The sequence below is a fragment of the Balearica regulorum genome, chromosome 4, assembly GCF_011004875.1.
Source record: "Balearica regulorum gibbericeps isolate bBalReg1 chromosome 4, bBalReg1.pri, whole genome shotgun sequence".
Taxonomy (NCBI): domain Eukaryota; kingdom Metazoa; phylum Chordata; class Aves; order Gruiformes; family Gruidae; genus Balearica; species Balearica regulorum.
This window is the reverse complement of record NC_046187.1, coordinates 53,106,749-53,125,317: the sequence shown is the minus strand read 5'-3', so window position 1 is coordinate 53,125,317 and position 18,569 is coordinate 53,106,749. Positions and strand designations below refer to the sequence as shown.

Here is an 18,569-nt window from a genome sequence, read left to right as displayed (position 1 = left end):
CTCTTTGTGATGTCATTCCCCTTCAAGGACTACAGCAATGACTCTGTATGTTAAAAGGGCCTTGGGCTTTTTTCAGTATTACAAAATATTCACGGAAAAATTTATCTTATATTTGTTATCTTTTCACTTAGAAAAAGTTATTTGATATCTTCTAATACAGCAGTTTTAAGCTGCTTTTGATTTGCCCCTCTCAGTAAAGTTCTGAAGTGGGTATAGGATCCTTTTTTATAGGGAATTACAGTTTTGTAATAGCATATCTTTTTTTAAATCACCCTACCTATGTCATCACATCTGCAAACTACAGGTGATCTCCCATCAGTAGGCAGATCTCCATAACTGACTTTTTCTGTTTTAATTCTGTTCTGTTTCTTTGAAACAGAAGGCTTTTGTTACTCTGTCTTGCCAAGTTAAAAAGTAATTTTTTTGTACTGTAATTGAATACTGTTTGGATTTTAGTATCTTTGCAAAACTGTGGGAATTCAGAGACCTTTAATCCAGAAATTTGGTTAAAAAAGCAAAAGACAGTAATATGTATTATTTCACTGTATAGGGTGAGTCCTGCAGGAAAACAAAATAATGGTAATAGTGTAACAATAATTTCAGTATTACATTTATTTTAGACAAAGAGAAACAAAACCGTGCATATCAAAGGCAAATTCTCAGGGAAACTAATATCTTAGTACCAACAATAATGAGAAAGTAAATATACATTATTATTATTATAACTCAGCAAAAGCTTTATTCATTTATCATTTCAGTATCCTAGAGCTGTTTTTTATAAAAATCTATTTTTGTTTACAAGTACCCTTCTAAACTAAACACAAGTCCATGGCTTCTGGCCTGAATTACCCTTTGGAATTACAGTGGTTTTAAATTAGATGGATCCAGGCTTTGTATGTCTCCTTGTTAAGTCTAGTTCCGTAACTTGGATTTCTGAAGTTAAAGGCAGATAGTTGTTCTGAGGGGAAAAAAACAGCACCAAAAAACCCCCAACCCATGGTATTCAATAGTTATTAAAAGCTACACAGTTCCTTTTACTACACAATCATTTTTGCACCTACTATATGACATAGACATTGTGGGAGCTTAATATCACACTTCTGTGTCTCAACTACTGAAGTTTGTTCTCCTGCTTTGCAGAACATTAGCAAATCCATCAAATGCTCTTTTCTTCTTAACAAAAAACTGTCCCTGTCCTGAATTGTTCTGACTTTTTTGACTGAGCTTTTCACTTGAATTTTGGAGGTTGCCAGCTGTTGTAAAATTTTTCTCCAGTCCTGTCAATGTCGTGTCATCCTCCATCTCGCTGGAATCAATGCTTTCAGAGATTGTATTTCCTGTAGTCTTTTGTGGGAATGAACGCGAACTCTGTCGTGTGCTTTCATTGAAGAAGCCTTGTGGGACTGAGAAGGAATGTCCATCCTCGTCACTCTGATCCAGTTGGAAATGATCTCCTGTGTTGAAGACTGATCGTGTTTTCCCAGACCAGTGAAGATGCAGAAAATCTGCCACAGCACTGCAAGACTGCATTTCTTTGGGCAGACTCCAGTTGCTGGTGTCCTGTAATTCTGTGTATCCATCACAGTCTTTCTCATTAAAATCTCTTTGCAATTGATCTGCACAAGCCTTAGCTGTCTTCACCTGCTTCCCCTGTGGTAGCAAGTCTTCTTTCTCTGTAATAAATGTTAAAAGTTTTTCAGTTGTGTTTTCAGGCAGAGGCTGAAGAGATAACTCGTTGCTGGAATGCAGCAGTGATGTTTTTTTAACGATTTCATTCAAACCAGTATCAATGGGAGCAAAAATAAAGTCATCGTCCTCAGGTGGACTTGTGTTTCTTCTTAATGTAATGTCCCCTTCGCCATGATTCTTTTTGGAGGAGTTCCTATTGTTGTGCTCATCTGTACTTCCCTCTGGTGCATTTTCTTTTTGTTCAGTGGGACTGAATCTGAGGGGATGCTGAGGTTCAATGGCAAGCTGATACAGCTGCAATTCAGCCTCTTCAGGAGCACTCTCTGTATCCGTGTTGTATGTGGGAGAATGTTTTAATGAAAGTAACGTATTACCAAAATCTGTATTTTGATTGTGGAGAGAATCAGAGTATTGTACTGTTGACTCTTCATTAGTAAAATAATCAAACGTATCAGGAACTTCCTGATCTGAAGAACTAATTGTGTCTGAATCTGACGTGCTTATATGGTCACTACATTTATCAGTGTAAGGCGATGCTGTTTCAGGCATGATGGTATCTGATCCATAATTAATAGTGGTTTCAAAATACCCATTGTTCCTGTCTTTATGTTTCCCAATATGCTGAAGTTCAGCAGCAATGTTTGGAGACTCTGGCAGTGTTGAGAACTTCTCGGTTCCACTGTTTGTATTGGCTTCCTCTACTGACGACTGACAGACTGGTGGGTTGTCACTAACACCGGGTTGTTCCAGTTCAAAGTCTGCTAGAGAACTACAGTCGCTCATTGTGAATGGAGTCCCTTCATCTGAAGAACTATCGCCAAATATATCTGCCGAAGCATATTTTTCATTTGTACGTTCCGTTTTACAGTCGTAATCCCTAAGAGGAGCGTTTTCTATTGTTTGGTAGACACTTAAATTCTCAATATTTGTGCCTCTCTTGCAGCTACCGGGTGAAATAAAATCTCCTACATCACCGGTTATATTTATGTTGCCATTTAGACCAAATTGTTCATCACAGCTTTGCCTTTTGGGCATAAATTTTGTAATGCTTATGGGTTCGTTATGTGAAACGATACCTTCTCTTTCAGGAGACTCTGGTGGAGCCTTTGTGGTTTCAGACCGCAGCAGACCAGAGTTGTTGCTTACCTGGCTGTTCCTAGAATCTTGTGCAACTGTATGTGTTTGTGTTGTGGAAAATGGAAAGCCAGTTTTTTCCGTAAAGGATAAATCCAGATCTGAAGAGTCAGTGTAATTTGAGTAAGAGTCAGCATTCAATCTCCTGGGTACAGGAGGGAACCTGCTCTTCTCTGAGTCTTCATTATTTGCATATTTTGAATCTTCCCACAATGAAATGTCATTACTCCTTAATTTTCTTGGTGTTACTTCATTGCTGTTCTTGTAATCTGTCCTTACAGAATATAGTCCATTATCATCAATATTTATATTTTCATAATTGTTGATACTAGTTTTGATGTCTGAAAATGCTGGTTTTTTCTTCACATAGATCTCATTATTGCTTTCTTTCTGGTACTCTTCTTCCGTATTTGGTGCATGTACGCTGCTATCAATGACACTTTCATGCAAAGTAGAAGTTTCTGTAGGAAAAATGCATGTGTTTCTTGAAGAATTCTCATCACTAATGAACAAATTATGCTGCATTGGTTTGCTTGCAGAGCACCCTCTGCTCAAGGTTTCATCTGAAAAAGCTTGATTAGAATAAGTATGTTCTGAACCTGAATTTTTGTTCCTGCGCATGAGTCTCCACAGGCTCACAAGGTAGGGTCTAGCAAAAGCACCCAGACAAAAAGCACAAACAAATGTAATGAACACGGAGAGGCAGACGGCCAATGCAAGGTCTTGCTCTGTTCTTCCTTGTCGAAAACCAGTGTTAGTGTCCCGGGCTTTTCTAACCAAAAATGTTGAAACTTTTTCTTTCACCTGTATGTTGTAGATGAGATATTTCATCTTTGTTGTATTAAAAATACACAGATATAACCCGTCAGCAGTTTTGTCAGCATTGTATATCACTAAATTATTCATTTTATCCAGTGCCATATGAGGAAGATGATTATCTTTTGAAATTCTGCCTTTAGGTGTCCACCAAGAGACTCCGTTACCTGAAATAAAACAAAATACAAACTAAATCTTTCTTAAAGGTATAGGATACTTGGTTTGCAGGGTCAGGTTATTTCTATAAGGACATACTCTGACCTATCTGTGATAATTTTAGCTATTTATTATAAAATCCATTTTCTTTTTATCCATTCATAGTCATTTTTTTACATGGTACCAAGTATCTGTTAAATGATCATATATTCCTCCCCCCCCCCCCATTTAAAACACAGTATGTATGGGGTCTTAATAGCAGACTTTACAAGAAAAATGGTGTGGGTGAGGGAGGAGGTCACTGAAATTACACAAGTATGTTCTGGGTTGTACTAGAAACACTTGCTGATCTCCCTTCTGGAAGATCCCTATTTCTAGGCAGCCATTCTCCAGCGTGACCATGGTCACTGTGTGCAGCTAGGAGACTAAACACTAGATCACTGTCAATGTTTCAACCACCGTGATTTTCCTGTAGTTACTGCTTTGCAGCAAAAAGGTTTGAAAACTAAGGATGTTTCTATCGGCCGAGCAATTGTTCCAACTTTAGCTAGTGTAGGCCATGGCTGGTTGTTGGCTTTTGGAATATGTTTCAAGGTTGCATGTACACCTTTGCTTTTGGATCTGCTTGTGCTCCCAGTTGGGTTTTGGTGCAATCCAGTGTGTTTGATTTTAATTCCATGATCAGTTTCTGTGACTTTCCTTCTTAACAGACAAAGCAGGTGGCATTTCTGATGGACCCCATGTATGTTCATCTGGGGATAAAGCGTTCCAAGGGGAAAGCCTTACCAGCCTCCAAGTGCTATTAGTCCATTAGAGTTAAACCATTTGGCCTTGCGGCACGTGACAAATACACCTTCTACTCTAAGTTTGGTCTTAGTTTTCTTTCTGCATGGGAAGTCTTAGCTCTGTAGATTTTTGTCGCTTACACTTCAAGTGCTCTGTATTAACTGTAAGTGCTGAATTCATTTCCAAAGTGAACTGTGTGCTACAGTAGCTGTACTTTTTTAGAAGAAATATAAATCCTTTCCCTTGCAAATAAACTTTCATTTTGCTATAACTGAATACTAGAAACACTATTGTATCCTTTTCAGTTTATATGCCCCGGAAGTGCCACCCCACTATTCTGTCCTTTGTTTGCATTCCAAAATTAACTGATAAATTCGCAACGTACTACTTACTGAAATTTGTGTATAATTTGGCATTGCTTATTAGTTTAATGTAAGGAAGGAGATGAAGACTGTTTTTTGGAAAGGTGACTTTCAAATAGTCTAACTGGTATACTACAGTCTAATGAAATAATTTGCACGTTAAATTGTTCAGTTCATGTTAAACAGTATCTTTAGAAATTCACTTTTTGAACCAGATTTCTTTGATCATTCTGCATGCACTTGAATTTTAGCAGCATATGGATAAAGTCCTGGTTGTACATACCCCTTGTGTTGTCCAAATCACAGTTTAACACCGATGTCTTCCTGGCTGGGATTACAGCCCTCTTGAGCAAAACATCGCGGCAGTTTAAATGGAAACTTGAAAGGTACAGCAGAGGTTTCTGTGAGTTGTTGGCAGATTTATTGTAGGAAATACTCCACTTTTTCCTCGTGGAGTCAAAAAAAAAATGAAATAAATGTTTGAAAACATTTAGTCTGCAGTTAAACATCCAGCCGTTATTTGACAAATCCACTTCAAGTTGAAAGAAGTTCAAACTGATTAATACCTGTGGTAGAGGGGTTGTCAGAGCATTTTCGCGGAGATCCATGACCTACTGGGAAATATTTCACAATTAATTCGATAAATCTTACAATGGAATCCTAATGGCAATATCAACAATAACATTTATTTTAATTTACCAGTGCTTTTGCAGTTAGGGGAACAATACATCTGGTTAGGATTTCAAGAATATTGTTCTGTGCTTTTTAATTTAAATGAAAAGCTTAAATTGTGGTATATTCAGAATTCTCCCGTTGTAAACCACCTCTGTGTGAATGGGAAGCCACGGGGCTTTTGCCATGGAAGGGGTGGGGGTAGAAAAGGACCTCTGTGTTTAAGCCAGTTACTGGCTTGTGGCATAGATAAATGATGAATTGATGGTTTTATTTTGTGTATTTACAAGTGTGTGTGGTTTCCTATATATGAAAAGCAAATATATCAAAATAATAATTATTTTCACCATTTTCTTTTTTTTTGTAGTTGTATACTAATATAGTAATCAAAGACCAATAGAATCATGCTGAATAGTTGATAGTATCTTTAATGGTGATTAACACAAACCATTGAAACAGTTGTCATATTCCTTTACAACCTGTAATTTGTTGAGGTCCCTGAAGGCATCTGGATGAATTTTAGTTATCTTGTTGTTTTGCAAGTCGATGTCCTTCAGCTGTGAACAGTTTTGAAAATCATCCAGATTGATCTGTCGTATGCCATTGGATGACAAATGGACAGTTTGCAAAGACTGCAGCAGGCCCAGTCCTAGGAAGAACAAAACTATTTTATATTTCACATCCTTGCTTTCCCAATCGCGTCAAGTGGCTTTTTAAAATCCGTTGCCACAAAATTCCTTCCGTTCACATCTATCGCAACGAGTGGCTGCAGGCTTTGAGTTGCCATGCCTTTCTTATTCAAGTGGTTGTCCCATTCTAAAAGTTGCGTAGCATCAACAGCAGACACATTAATACATTCACAATCGATGCATGTTTTAAAAATTCACATCTCCATAAAAGCAGTAATGTTCCTTTGTGCTATCAAAATTATTCTGACTGTGATCTCTCGACTTTGAGCACGCTTCTCTGGAGAACTGGAGGTAGGAAAGGAGGAGTGGGAAAAAGGTGGAATATACCGAGTTTATAAAATCCAGATATGTTAACTGTAAATAAAAGATGGAGATGCAAGGGGTGATACACTATCTCCTATTCATTGCCATCTGCAAGTTCACTGGAGTTTTTCACATGTGGAATTATTTGAACTGCATGCATAGGATGTAAACTTGACTGAAAACAAACCCACGTTGTTGCTTATGCCTGTCTGCCTGTGAATTATCAAACGTGACAGTATATTCTTCAGCGTACCCTAGTTATGACAGCATCTGTCTTGCATAAGTAGCCCTTTGGAATGCTGGAGATATACTGCATTTTTCATCAGTGCTGTGCAGGCAGCCCCAAAGCTCCAGCCTGCAAGTTCCAGTGGGAGCACTCAGCATCACCACAGTTTGTAACACCTGAATGTCACTCTACAGTCATTTTTGATCAAAAAGCATTGTTGAGAAGATACCAGTTCTCCTTAAAAAATTTTGCCCCTGCTGTCATCTGGTTTACTGGAAATCTCTTACTCCAGTTTGCTGTTCTGTTTTCTTTGGGTTTATTGTGAAAAGCAGAGAGAATGATTCCTTCCTGCTGTAAAACTAGAGGTAGCTGAGAGGAGAGGCATTTGGAGGTTCTGGCAGTTCGTCAGTTCTTCCTTGTAGTGTGGATGCTTCCCTGACGCTAAACTTCTGCTACAAATAAATACAGGCTGGTATGGCAGCAGTGGGCAGGAGCCCGACACCTGGGGTGGTGGTGGCGGTTGTGAGAAGGGTTTCTCTGTGGCCAAACCCCTCTGCTTTAGAAATTCAGTTTGCATTTTCTTACCAGCACTTAAAAACTAGAATGTTAGGAAAGTGTTTTGGAGGAGGGAAAATGAAGTTCTGAACATGTATTTAAATGAATGTGGGATTTAACTATAACTTGAGGTATGGTGGTATGATGCATAGCAATTTGACTTCTAACATCTAAAAACTGGGTCTCCTACAGAAAAGGGTTGATCTCTCTGACCCACTGAGGCATCTTACAATGTGTAGTCATATTTAGCTATCAAAACAAATAAAATCAGCATCAATGCATTTTAGAATGTAAGCTTTTCTATACTGTCTATATGGGAACCGTACAGATACTACAAAATATTTAAGTGAAATGGTTTCCTGCATGCCAGAGAATTATTTAATATAAAAAAAGGAGAAAAATAGAACTTCAAGGATCCTGTGTAGGCACAAAATTATTCCCTTTGTCTGACTTTGCGAGATAAATGGGTTTTTGGTTTGCCCCTCCCCAGTATTTTCAAAGTCTAGAGCTAATGAATCTGATGATGATATCAGAGACAATTAAATTCAACAAACAATACATAGGATAGTGTTGCTTGTACTGCAGGTTCTGCTTCATTTGAACACTGTTTGGACAACGCAAACCATCTGTTTATGAGGCTAGAGGCTGTCATAAAGGCTATGACGCATAGCACAGTTCAGCGACTAGCAACCACTTTCTGAAAGCCTATTGAAAACTTACAACCCTCTCTGGTTACTAGAAGGTGTCACTTTGGTTGGGTGTCAGAAGGCATAGAGCAAAATTTTGACTGAACAAAATGTATTTTCCTGTCTTCGTGAAATACTGAAATTGGAGCAAGTTTTATTTAAGGGAGTACTGACTTTCTTCTGAAGAGTAATATGAAACTCATTATCCATAATTTTCTTGATGTTCAGGTTCATGACTGGATTGTGGAGGCTGGTGTTTTTCCAAAGATCCTTACTTCCCTTTCTATACAAGAAGGAAAAATACTGCTTGGGCTCTCAGAGGATAAATTTGGTTGTATTTGACACTGAGGCATTACGATTGCAAAGACTTTATAAAAAAGCCCAACCTAACCCGAAACAACCCATTTGCTTCAGTCTCTGTGTTTGCACGCAGGTGGAACTTTCCTTACCCTTAAGCATAACTAAATGAGAGGATTAGTCGCATTCTGAATTCAGCCAGACGCACCGAATCATATCCAAAACCAACTTACCGCTTCGGAGTGAGGTCCTTAAAGATTTTGAGAGCTTACCTCTTGGAACTGCGTGAAGATTATTTCTTTCAACTGACAATACTTTCAGAGCAGGCAGGAGGTGACAGCTTTTTCCTTGCTTTTTAGACTCATGTGCAGGCATAGGTACGTCCAGTGTGAGGGTGTGGATGGCATTACCATTGAGGTTGAGAGTTTCTAAAACGGGTAAGTTTCTAAAAGCAGTTAAGGAGAGTTCAGAAATCAGGTTGTTACTGAGATTCAGGTGTTTCAGCATCCATTTGTCATTTCTTTCATCAGTATGCATGAAAGTTTTAATATTATTGTAACTAAAATCAGCTGTGGTTGCTGTTTGTGACACATCTTCTGGAATAGTAGATATTCCGGTAAAAGAACAATTTGCTGAGAACTCCCCATCCCACCGGCAGTCTGAATGGTGATGTATATCAAGAAGAATCCGCTGTGACTTGGTTCCCATTGATCCAGGAAGATTAAAGTAAAGGACCACAGCTATGACACTCAAGTGAAGGTTATCCATAGTATCTAGATGTAAAATGTAAAATTACGGTAAGTTCAGTACAACAAGAGTTAAACAGAAAGCGGAAATACTTTGACGTTAAAAAAAACTCAACACCAAATACCCAAAGCATTACTAACATTTTGCCTTAAACATAGTTTTGGACTCTGAGGTATGTTTCAAAAGGAACATTCATAAACTGGTAACGCTTCCCCCTCCCTCCACCTCTCCCAAAAAACAATCCAGACCTTTCTTTTCCAGCTGTTCGGTCGAGAAACACAGCGTCCCAGGAACTCCTGAAGTAACAACAATGGGGACTTTTGAACTCTACTTTAGGTATCATACACAATTACCACCGAGCAAAGTCCACCAGATATAATCCATGACGAATAGATGTAGAATGGCTTTCATTCTTACAGTTAATAAAATACTAGTTTCCCTGACAATAACACAACAATGTATTTTTAATGAAAAATTATATTCTTACAAATAACACTTCTGAACCACAGCTGCATGTTAGAATTTATTGAAATTATTTCATTTCAAAACAAAGATTAGAAATTCAATTGTCTTTCACCTATTGAAACAATCACCACCTTTACATATGCTGAGAACTCTTCACATGTAAGTTCTCTCAGCGTACCCAGTACGGTATATTACACAGAGGCATGAAGAATGTACTTTAAACACACAGAAACTTGAGTGCATCTGTGGGACTGAAATAAATAATGTGCCACATAGTGTTTTAAATATGTATAGAAGAATGTACCTTAGGCAGTTAGAAGGTAAACAACAAATAAATGCACAACACAGGGCACGTCTGGTGCCAGCATTTCTCAAACTGTGTAGTGAAGGCAACAAAATATATTAACAATACATAAATAGTGGCTAAGAAATTGGTAAGTTATTTCATTTGGTATTTGTATGATCAGTTTTGCTACATTTTGACAGAAAATCCACACTTCAAGACCAATTCTTCAAACCATGATTTTAACCTTTGTGACAAATCTTTCAGCTATGTTGCATAAAGTATTTTAAAAAGAACTCTTGAGAATTACAGGAATCCAAGGCTAGCATATAGGCGTGGCAGTGTTAACCAAAGAGCTTTAATATCCTATTTGTATGTATCAGACTTGACAGAGGCAGTATCTGTCATTTTCGAGATCTATTTCAGATTCAAGGATGCTGCTGCTTATGTTTTATAGGTGTGTGTGTGTGTTTATTTTTATATATATATATATGTAGAAAAATAAAGTGACAAACTTCCATTAGCATGAATGAAAATTCTAAAAATGTTATAGTTTACTTCCTCCTCTTAATGGTAACAGACACTAATTGGTGCACTACTTAGCAGCAAAGATGTGTGCATGTTTTCAGCAAAATGCATGTTGAAGTGGTTAATAAAAATTAACAGTAGTAAAACTATGAAGTCCATGAAGGCAGGATGCAAAATGTTAATACTTTCCCATAATCTTTAATGTGAGCAATTCAATGGCTTTTGCTACATTTTATTCTGTTTACTCCATTTTTGTTTGAACAGCCGCACTGCTGTCCACCCTGCCAAACCCCAACAACTACTGACCATCAAAATCTGGCTTTGCAATGAGGGAAATGTGACCCCTCTGACCTCCTGTGTGGTGCAATGCCTGACCTAAGGATCCCCCTCTAGAAATCACTTCCATCTATACACATCCTGCATGAGGGCTTCTAGTAAATACAGCAATCCGGACCTTAGATATGAAGCTCTTGTTGCAGCAGGAGCTGATTTGTGTTTTATGGAATTCTATGTACTGTGAGAGCTATAAAACAAGGGTAGATAGTTTATCTTCCCATAACAAATGACCAATTTTGAAGTTAATGTGTAACATTTGCATAACTTCTAGGAAGAGAAGCGTGTGCTTATCTAGAAAAACTTGTCAAAAAATTACTTGTAGCATCACCTTTGTGGCCTCCGTTATTAAGGTTACTTGATGCTCCTGCAAAACAAACTATTTTAAACTGAAAAAAATACATGGGGAGGGAGGAGTGGGAAACTCATAATGAGTTGGAACACCTTATCTCTGCAAAAGCAGTTACAAGGCTCTAACAGTTTCAATTAGGTCTCAGTTTACCATAGTTTCACTGTTGACAAATTCAGATACACGTGTATTTACTCTGCTGTCATAGGATTCGATACCATCGCATTTAGAATTACAGACCTGCAGTTTAACTTTAGAATTTCATTCTGAGGTTCTCAACAATGCATCAGTGCTGGCATTTATGGGGAAAAAGATCTGATCTCAGACACTGCTGCTTACAGTCATGCTTCAGATTATTACCTGTTGAATAATGAATTCATACACTGTTCATATTAAAGTACCCAGGAAAATACTTTTTTTGGGTAGTGAGCAAGTTACATGTACATCTTTAAAAATGTACTTCTAATATAAACACATTTTATAAATACTTCACATAGATTAAGCAACTGTAGAATCCCTAAACTGCACAGACAGAATGGGAGCTCAAGCAACACTTCAAAAATCACAAGATATTTCAAAATTGAAGTTACATTTCCACACTTGATATTAATTTGCAAATATTATTTGTGCTAGCATAATTTCTTCTTCACCTACGTGAGAGTATAGGGTAGAAATAACGCAATATTTTAAAGTGAACCTGCCATTATTCCTCTCTTTCTTAGTACACATCTGGTAAACCGCATAATTTTGGGGGAAATCATTGTATCAACCTTCAGTAAGAAATTAAGAGAAGACAAAAATTTGCCGCTTCAGCCATCCCAGGCAAATCCACTTCCAGCAACAACTCAACATTCTTGTTGAAATACTTCAGATCACAGTTGTGTTCTCAGCAGCCACTGAGGTCTTGGGATGTAGGACAAAATCCTCCTTTAAAGGCAGTCGAGATTGTTGCTAAGATCATGTTCTTTAGATATGTTCTACAGATCCCAACTGAGGAAAGTACTTCAGTAGACTTAAAGCTTACTAAAGCAGTGCCACTATTACAGCTAACAGGATGATGACATAATACCGCTGAACATTATCAGCCTTTGCTTAAAAATATTATGTAATAAATGTTAGTATAAACTGCTGTAAAAACAGAAATCCTTGAAGGCATGCAATTACTTCATACAAATATATGTAAACACAAAAGAGAACTCTCCCAGTAGTGGTTTGTGGTTTAGTGCGTGGCTCCACACGGATTGACAGAAGTCTGACAACCCATGTTATAACCAGTCACCTGAACCTTGAATAGTGTCCCATCCGCACACATACAGAGCTTGAAACGCAGCCAGTTGCCGTTATTAAACTGTTCCCCGTAAGAAGAACTTGGCAGTCGCAATGGGCTGACCATCACAGTTCCGTTCAGGATAATACTGTTTTCCTATTAAGAGGGAGAATTTAAACAAGGCAGGTTGTTTTTGAAAAGGACAAGTTGGTTTAATGAATCAATGACAGCTTTAGGATGGCTGTAGAAATCAACAGACAAAAAAAAGTACATATAAAAAGGGTTCATTTTTTAATTAAGTTTGTGAATAATGCCCATGAATTTCTCAATTATAGCCAGCAATGTACTTTGCTATTTCAGTGGTAGATCGATATTGAGAGAGACAGCAGCAGTATGGCTTTTCACTTGACAGATCTATTAGCAAATGCAGTAAATCTAAAAATATGTACGTGAAATGGGAATTGGTGTTTGAATTCATACATGAAATTAATTCACACACTAAATAAAGTGCATGTATCTCTATTTTTTATCCTCCTTTAACCTTTCCATCATTCTGTATGCTCTGCAATCTTAACCATGTCCAAAAATCTTCAATGAATGCTGGTGAGTCTTGCTGCAGCAGCACAGGAGGTAGTGCTCCTGACTGTATGCTCTGCCCCTCTGTCAAACATTGCTGTCCCCAGTAAAACCTCCAGAAGAGGTGAATTCCCTTTGGTATTCATTTCAGTGCAGAGGCCAATAGCTTAGCTTTAATTGCATTGTGGGTTTTTAGCTTCTTAATAGTAGTAAATCATTGTTACCTGAACCACTAATTAACAGCAAAGTAGTAATCCACTTTTTAAAAAACTTTACTAAATACACTGACCACAACTCAAATTTATGCATGACTACTTTATATAACATTTGAATCCGTATAAAGCATGATTAGGATACTATCAGCCTGAATTTGAAGCTAAGCTGTTAAAAAAAATGCTGATTTGAAATACTTACTGCTTTAAGTTCCATGTTACCCCCCATTCGAAACTCAATGGTCTTGCCTGTGATGAAAACACCTTCATTTCCACGGACAATAGCACGCCCGTCAACCTTTATGTTTAGATCACTGGTTGCATTGCTGGTAATCTAAGAACATAAACAAAAAAAAGCCTATTACAGATCAATGTAAACGTGCTGCTTGGGTTTGTCTGAGTAACTTTACCTTAAAAATATTGTTACACAATTTAATAAAAACCTTCAATGCGCTTTTTGCCCTTCTCTCATTATGCCTATGAAGCTTCTGCCCATTTCCACAGTCACGTTTGAAAACAAGGATTACTTAATTTTGGAAGGTATGTAAAATAGTTTATGTTTGCATGTTGTTTGTGATAAAAATAACAATTCATATGACAGTTTATGGGATACACAGTTAATACTGGTAGCAAATATAGGCTTTCTGTTAGGAGTGACTATGTAAATTTACTCCTCTGTTTTCATTTAATCTGTTCCTCATATGTATTTAAAGTTACAGGTTTGTTTTTTTTTCATGGAGCATACTATTTAATTGTTAGCCTGCAGAGGAAACACAAAGAAAAGCAAACTAAATTTTCTTTTTTGTTTGTCCTTAACAGGATTGCTCAGTGCTTCCTACGGCACACTCAACCCTCTACAAAACCACTGATACTACTCTGCTAATGTTATACCAAAGAACTAGAAGCTGTACTCTATTTGTAAAGCCTTTATTATAAGTGATGATATACAAGAAAGAAATTTCAGTTTGGCCTTAAGATCAACATTTTAAATGTACAACACCAATATTTAGGTTTTTTAGTTTTCTGATAAAGCATATTTAGTGTAGAAACCAACTAAGAACTTCTTTAACCTAGAAGCTGTGAACTGATGTAACTCCTATAATGCTGTGATTGTTCTCTACAGTTTTACTCAGACTTCTGAAATTCTCATTGTATTAACATTTATCTCCAATAGAAGGAAAATGACACATGAAGTTCTGGTAATTATTTTTGTAAGTTCTCACTAGAAACAGAGAAGCTTTTCATAGAAATTTTATTTCTGAAACAGTGATCTAAGCACACAAAAATGGACAAATGCTTAATAAAAAGACACACAGGCCTAGTTGGCATGGTATTCTGGATATTACACTCATTTAATGATGTCAGTTTTCATTTCTGTTCTAATTTTTAGGGTGATTTACATTTTCAGAGCTGCATTTTTAGCTACATTTAGTCAAATTTCTAAATATGCTTGAAAGATTGTGCTAGTAAACTTTCTTCTTATTCTACAGCTGCAGCAATCCTGTAATGAGCTTTTACAAAAAGGAAGAAGTAGTTAAACGAGACATACCCTCTCTGTAGAGGCCTTTTGTACATTCAAGATTTTAACTCCATTTGGCAGATGAAACTCATGAGTTTCATAGTCCGTGCTGAACAAGGTATTTTGTGTCCGTGGGTCAACAAATTCCATGCCAATATCACTGGTAATAGATGTTTTGTCTTTTTCCACACTAAGCTTGGTTGTTCCTTGCTGAAATACAATCTTCAGAAACAAAGTCATTATGTTAATGATGTTTCAAATATAATGTTTATTAATAATGTGAGTGTAATTTCATAGCATTGCTGACAAACTTTCAATTCATGATATAACTTACAGGCTGATTATTTCCAGTGATCACCAAATCTTCATTACGTCTACCTCCTACAGTGCTTTTATATAATGGATGTATAACGCCCATGTCAGAAACTTGCTTAAACCGCAACAAGCCACTCTCATGGAACTCCATACTGTCACAACCATTGGGACCGATTCGAATCACTGCCCAGATAACTAGTGTAATCTGAAAAAAACCCACACATTTTCAAAGATCACTGTGATCGTTTGGATCTTCTCACAAAAAGAATCGTATTAACTAGATGTTTTATCTGAAATAATTATTAATGCTAGTGTTTAAATGAGCTTAAGGTATGGATTTACTTTAGTCAGTTTAATTCCTGCTAGAAACATCAGAACACATTTAATTGTGAAAAGCATTTTACATGATTTTTAGACTCATCTGAAATGGTAACTAAAGTAATTTGTATATATATTAAAAAATAAATATATATATATATTTGAAATTAAATCACCTCCACAATTAAATCTTTTTCCTGTTTAAGGGTAACCATGGTATCATTAGCTAAACAAACTTCCTGAACAAAATAGCTCAGCTGAGGATATACTTACCCTTGAACTACAAGAAAGCACCTTCACAGGTGGATGTCCAATTATGAAAAGTAACTCATTACTTCTCATTAATCAAGCAATAAAAAAGTGGTAATTATAACAATGAAGGTTTAAAGTGCAGTGGCTGATTAATTCTGAATGCTTACGTGCAGCTCTGTTATTATACGTAAAATGTTCCTGGCATAACAGGTTATCCTGAATACATGTGAACTGCACTAATAACACTTTGCACACTTGCTGTTACCGAGTTTTGGGAATGGACAGACACTTTCAAGGTTCCTAATTCTGTGTTGCATAAATGGTAGGTTCCTTGCTGGGACCATGATAACTGAAATAATCATGACTGAACTTAGAAGATTCTTCTGTCTAATCTTGCTCAAACAACAAAAGAACAAAAAAGAAAGGAGAAAATGAGAAATCTCCTTCAGTACATTTTAAGTCCTTCTCAGCCATACTGGAATAAGTTTTATTTCTCTAATAAACCATCAAAATTAAATATGTTTTAATGTTGCTTACAGCCTAATTATTATACTCACAATCAGATTGATAACAGCCAAAATAAAAAGAAGAACAATCACACAAATGGCCAAGTTGCCTTTCCTGCCACGTAACCCTGTCTTATGGAGACGGTCTTCATCAATTGGAATGTATCCTGCTTTAAAGTTACTGTTGTGCTCCTTATTAACGTTCCTGCGTTCCACAGCCTTCTCTCGCATAGACTTCTTCACCGGGCCATTAGAACTTTGCTATAATACAAAGCATGGATTAGCTGTTATAAGGCGTGTAAAGCCACTGAAATGACACACATATATGTATGCAAAAAATATAAACTTGAATTGTCTAGTGGAATATATTAGATAGTGTGTTCATCACTATATTTCAGTCTGCCACTCTGTACTCAGAATACACATTTATAACCACTGCAATCTCTGCTAATGCTATGACTAAAATGAAAATCCAGATATATTCAGACAATATATGTTTTTATATCTCATTTTTATCATGGCAGATAGGAATTATTAATTACATTGTTGCAGTGAAAAAACAAACCAAACCACAGTTATAAAGAACTTCATCAAGTTTTCACCTCTTGGGGATGATACAGGACATAATCCTGCAGATCACTCACCAATACACAGCATTTTAGTTCCCTCCATGCTAATGCGGGATAAACTCTCAATGAGTCTATTCAAAAGAAGGGTGGCAGATACAGTTTTAAAGTTAGTTTGATAGCACAGGGTTTGTATTCAACTTCTATTGCTTGCATGCAGCATTAAGAAAAATACTGTAAGTCTTCAAACCTGGCACGGGTTACTTGGCCAGTCTGGCTTTAATTTCATCATTTGAAGTTACTAGATCGCAAGGGATATCCTGTCAATGTTACAAAGTAACTTGTAGAGGAAACTCTTGAGGTATTCATGGGGAAAATAAACCTTTGATGTTTTTTTGTAGCTTGGTCCAAAATTGTGTTCCACCTCCCTTGAATGGTTCAGGCTGCTATTTAAGAGTTCAATTCTTCAAAGGGGCTTGACCTTTTTGATGGGATTAAGTTTGTTCATCTGAAATGAATCCTGAGGCTGTGCCTTAAGCTTACTGTACTTGCATATGTCTATACCGATGTAATGGATAAAAATGTCTCGTTTTCTTCTGCTGCCAAAGAACATGGAAATGATGTTGAGAAAGGTGCTTGACCTGAAGAGTTTACGGAGGGCTTCCTTGATGATGTTCTAGAAGCCACTCTAACCCCGCACAAACTCAGAATTGGCTAGGCAGGGAAACCGAGAGAAGAGATCTGTGTTCTGGGGACAAGGAAACAGATATCTTGTACAACAGGACAGTATCTTGTACTGAAGATAGTGTGTTCTGGAAAGGATGTGATGGTGAGATAAAACTCCCATGTAGTTTTTTCACCTGGTAAGGCAGCACAACAGAAGACAGCACCAGGACTGGGAGAACAGGGCTGAAATTGTAATTGCAGGAACGAGTGCTGGACCATCCATGCAGAACTAGGGAGTGCTTCCTACGGCACCCGAGGACCCCTCAGGAATCTGGGGCTTCCTACCCACTGCCTCCACCTGCGCACATGCACATACACGGACTCGCTGTGATGAAGAGTCCCGTGGAGATGCAGGAGCTCCTGAAAGATGAGCCCTCCAAGCTCGGTTCTTTCCCTCCAGCTTGCCCGGCGCTGACAGAGCCCCTGTCCCACCCCTCCGCCCGGGGGCAGTGACACCCCTTCTGACAAATTCAGCTTTCGCTCCCCTGCGAGACCTCGGATGCTGAGGCTGAGCCCGAATCTGAGCTTCGGTCTTATTTATACACCGCCGCTGAGCTACCGACCATACTTGTGCCAGCGTAACAAGACAACTGAGACTGACAGCGCAGTCCTATAAATACCAACCGCACTGACCAGCTGCTTTCCGCGTCACTAAGTAGTGGCAAGTGCCTATTTACGCAAGACAGTCACATTCCCGTGCAGAAATACCAGAACGTTTTATTTCGAAAACAGAAAGTCTTTTTCTTTGTCAGAGATTCTGCATCTACGGGCTAGACGGCGCAACTCCGGGCTGTAACGGGTCCCGCCTCGACAGCGGGCTCAGGCCGCTTCTACCCCGCTGAGGCGGCTGCCCCCGCAAGGCAAAGGCCGTCCTTCCCGGACGGCGCCGAGCACGGGTCCGAAACGCCGTCCAAGCGCCGTTTCTCCCCTCCCCGATTGGTGCAGGGGGTGGAAAGCCAGGGGGACCGGGTCGGCCCGCCGCGGCCCCGCACCCCCGCCGCTGGCATCATACCAGCCTCGGCAACCGACGCGAAAATGGCGCCCCCACCCGAGCGCCCCCTCCACAAGCAGCGCCCTTCGGCCGGAGCGGCTGCTGGGGCGGCTCGCCGCGGACCCGCGGGGCGGGCCTCGCTCCCCCCTCGCCCCGGCGGGGACGGCCCCGCCACCTCCCCGTGCCTGTGTCTCGGCGGGGACAGACCTGCTCGGACGCGGCCGCCGCCATCTTCCCCCGCCGCT

The 18,569-nt window shown here is 38.6% G+C and overlaps 2 protein-coding genes across 2 annotated transcripts; both read right to left on the bottom strand.

The window, feature by feature from the left end:
- Positions 1-593: 593 nt before the first annotated feature.
- LRRC66 (leucine rich repeat containing 66) lies at positions 594-9,441 on the bottom strand. The gene is made up of 5 exons (XM_075752176.1): positions 9,367-9,441; positions 8,644-9,144; positions 6,095-6,264; positions 5,227-5,554; positions 594-3,806 (listed from the first exon to the last, which is right to left on the bottom strand). Exons 2-5 carry the CDS (start codon positions 9,137-9,139, stop codon positions 1,108-1,110), a joined length of 3,693 nt encoding a protein of 1,230 aa, XP_075608291.1. The 5' UTR covers positions 9,140-9,144; positions 9,367-9,441; the 3' UTR covers positions 594-1,107.
- Positions 9,442-9,628: 187 nt separating this feature from the next.
- SGCB (sarcoglycan beta) lies at positions 9,629-18,569 on the bottom strand. The gene is made up of 6 exons (XM_075752177.1): positions 18,532-18,569; positions 16,093-16,302; positions 14,985-15,170; positions 14,681-14,872; positions 13,334-13,465; positions 9,629-12,499 (listed from the first exon to the last, which is right to left on the bottom strand). The coding sequence occupies exons 1-6, from the start codon at positions 18,553-18,555 to the stop codon at positions 12,296-12,298; spliced, it is 948 nt and encodes a 315-aa protein (XP_075608292.1). The 5' UTR covers positions 18,556-18,569; the 3' UTR covers positions 9,629-12,295.

Excerpts from the sequence above, each read along its gene's own strand:
- LRRC66 (XM_075752176.1), bottom strand. The coding sequence starts at position 9,139 with ATGGATAACCTTCACTTGAGTGTCATAGCTGTGGTCCTTTACTTTAAT. Across the intron at positions 6,265-8,643 it reads TCTTCACGCAGTTCCAAGAG|GACTGGGCCTGCTGCAGTCT; the intron begins GTAAGCTCTCAA and ends TGTTCTTCCTAG. Across the intron at positions 3,807-5,226 it reads TGATTTGGACAACACAAGGG|GTAACGGAGTCTCTTGGTGG; the intron begins GTATGTACAACC and ends GTTTTATTTCAG.
- SGCB (XM_075752177.1), bottom strand. The coding sequence starts at position 18,555 with ATGGCGGCGGCCGCGTCCGAGCAG. Across the intron at positions 14,873-14,984 it reads TCACTGGAAATAATCAGCCT|ATTGTATTTCAGCAAGGAAC; the intron begins GTAAGTTATATC and ends TTGTTTCTGAAG. Across the intron at positions 12,500-13,333 it reads GTAACATGGAACTTAAAGCA|GAAAACAGTATTATCCTGAA; the intron begins GTAAGTATTTCA and ends CCCTCTTAATAG.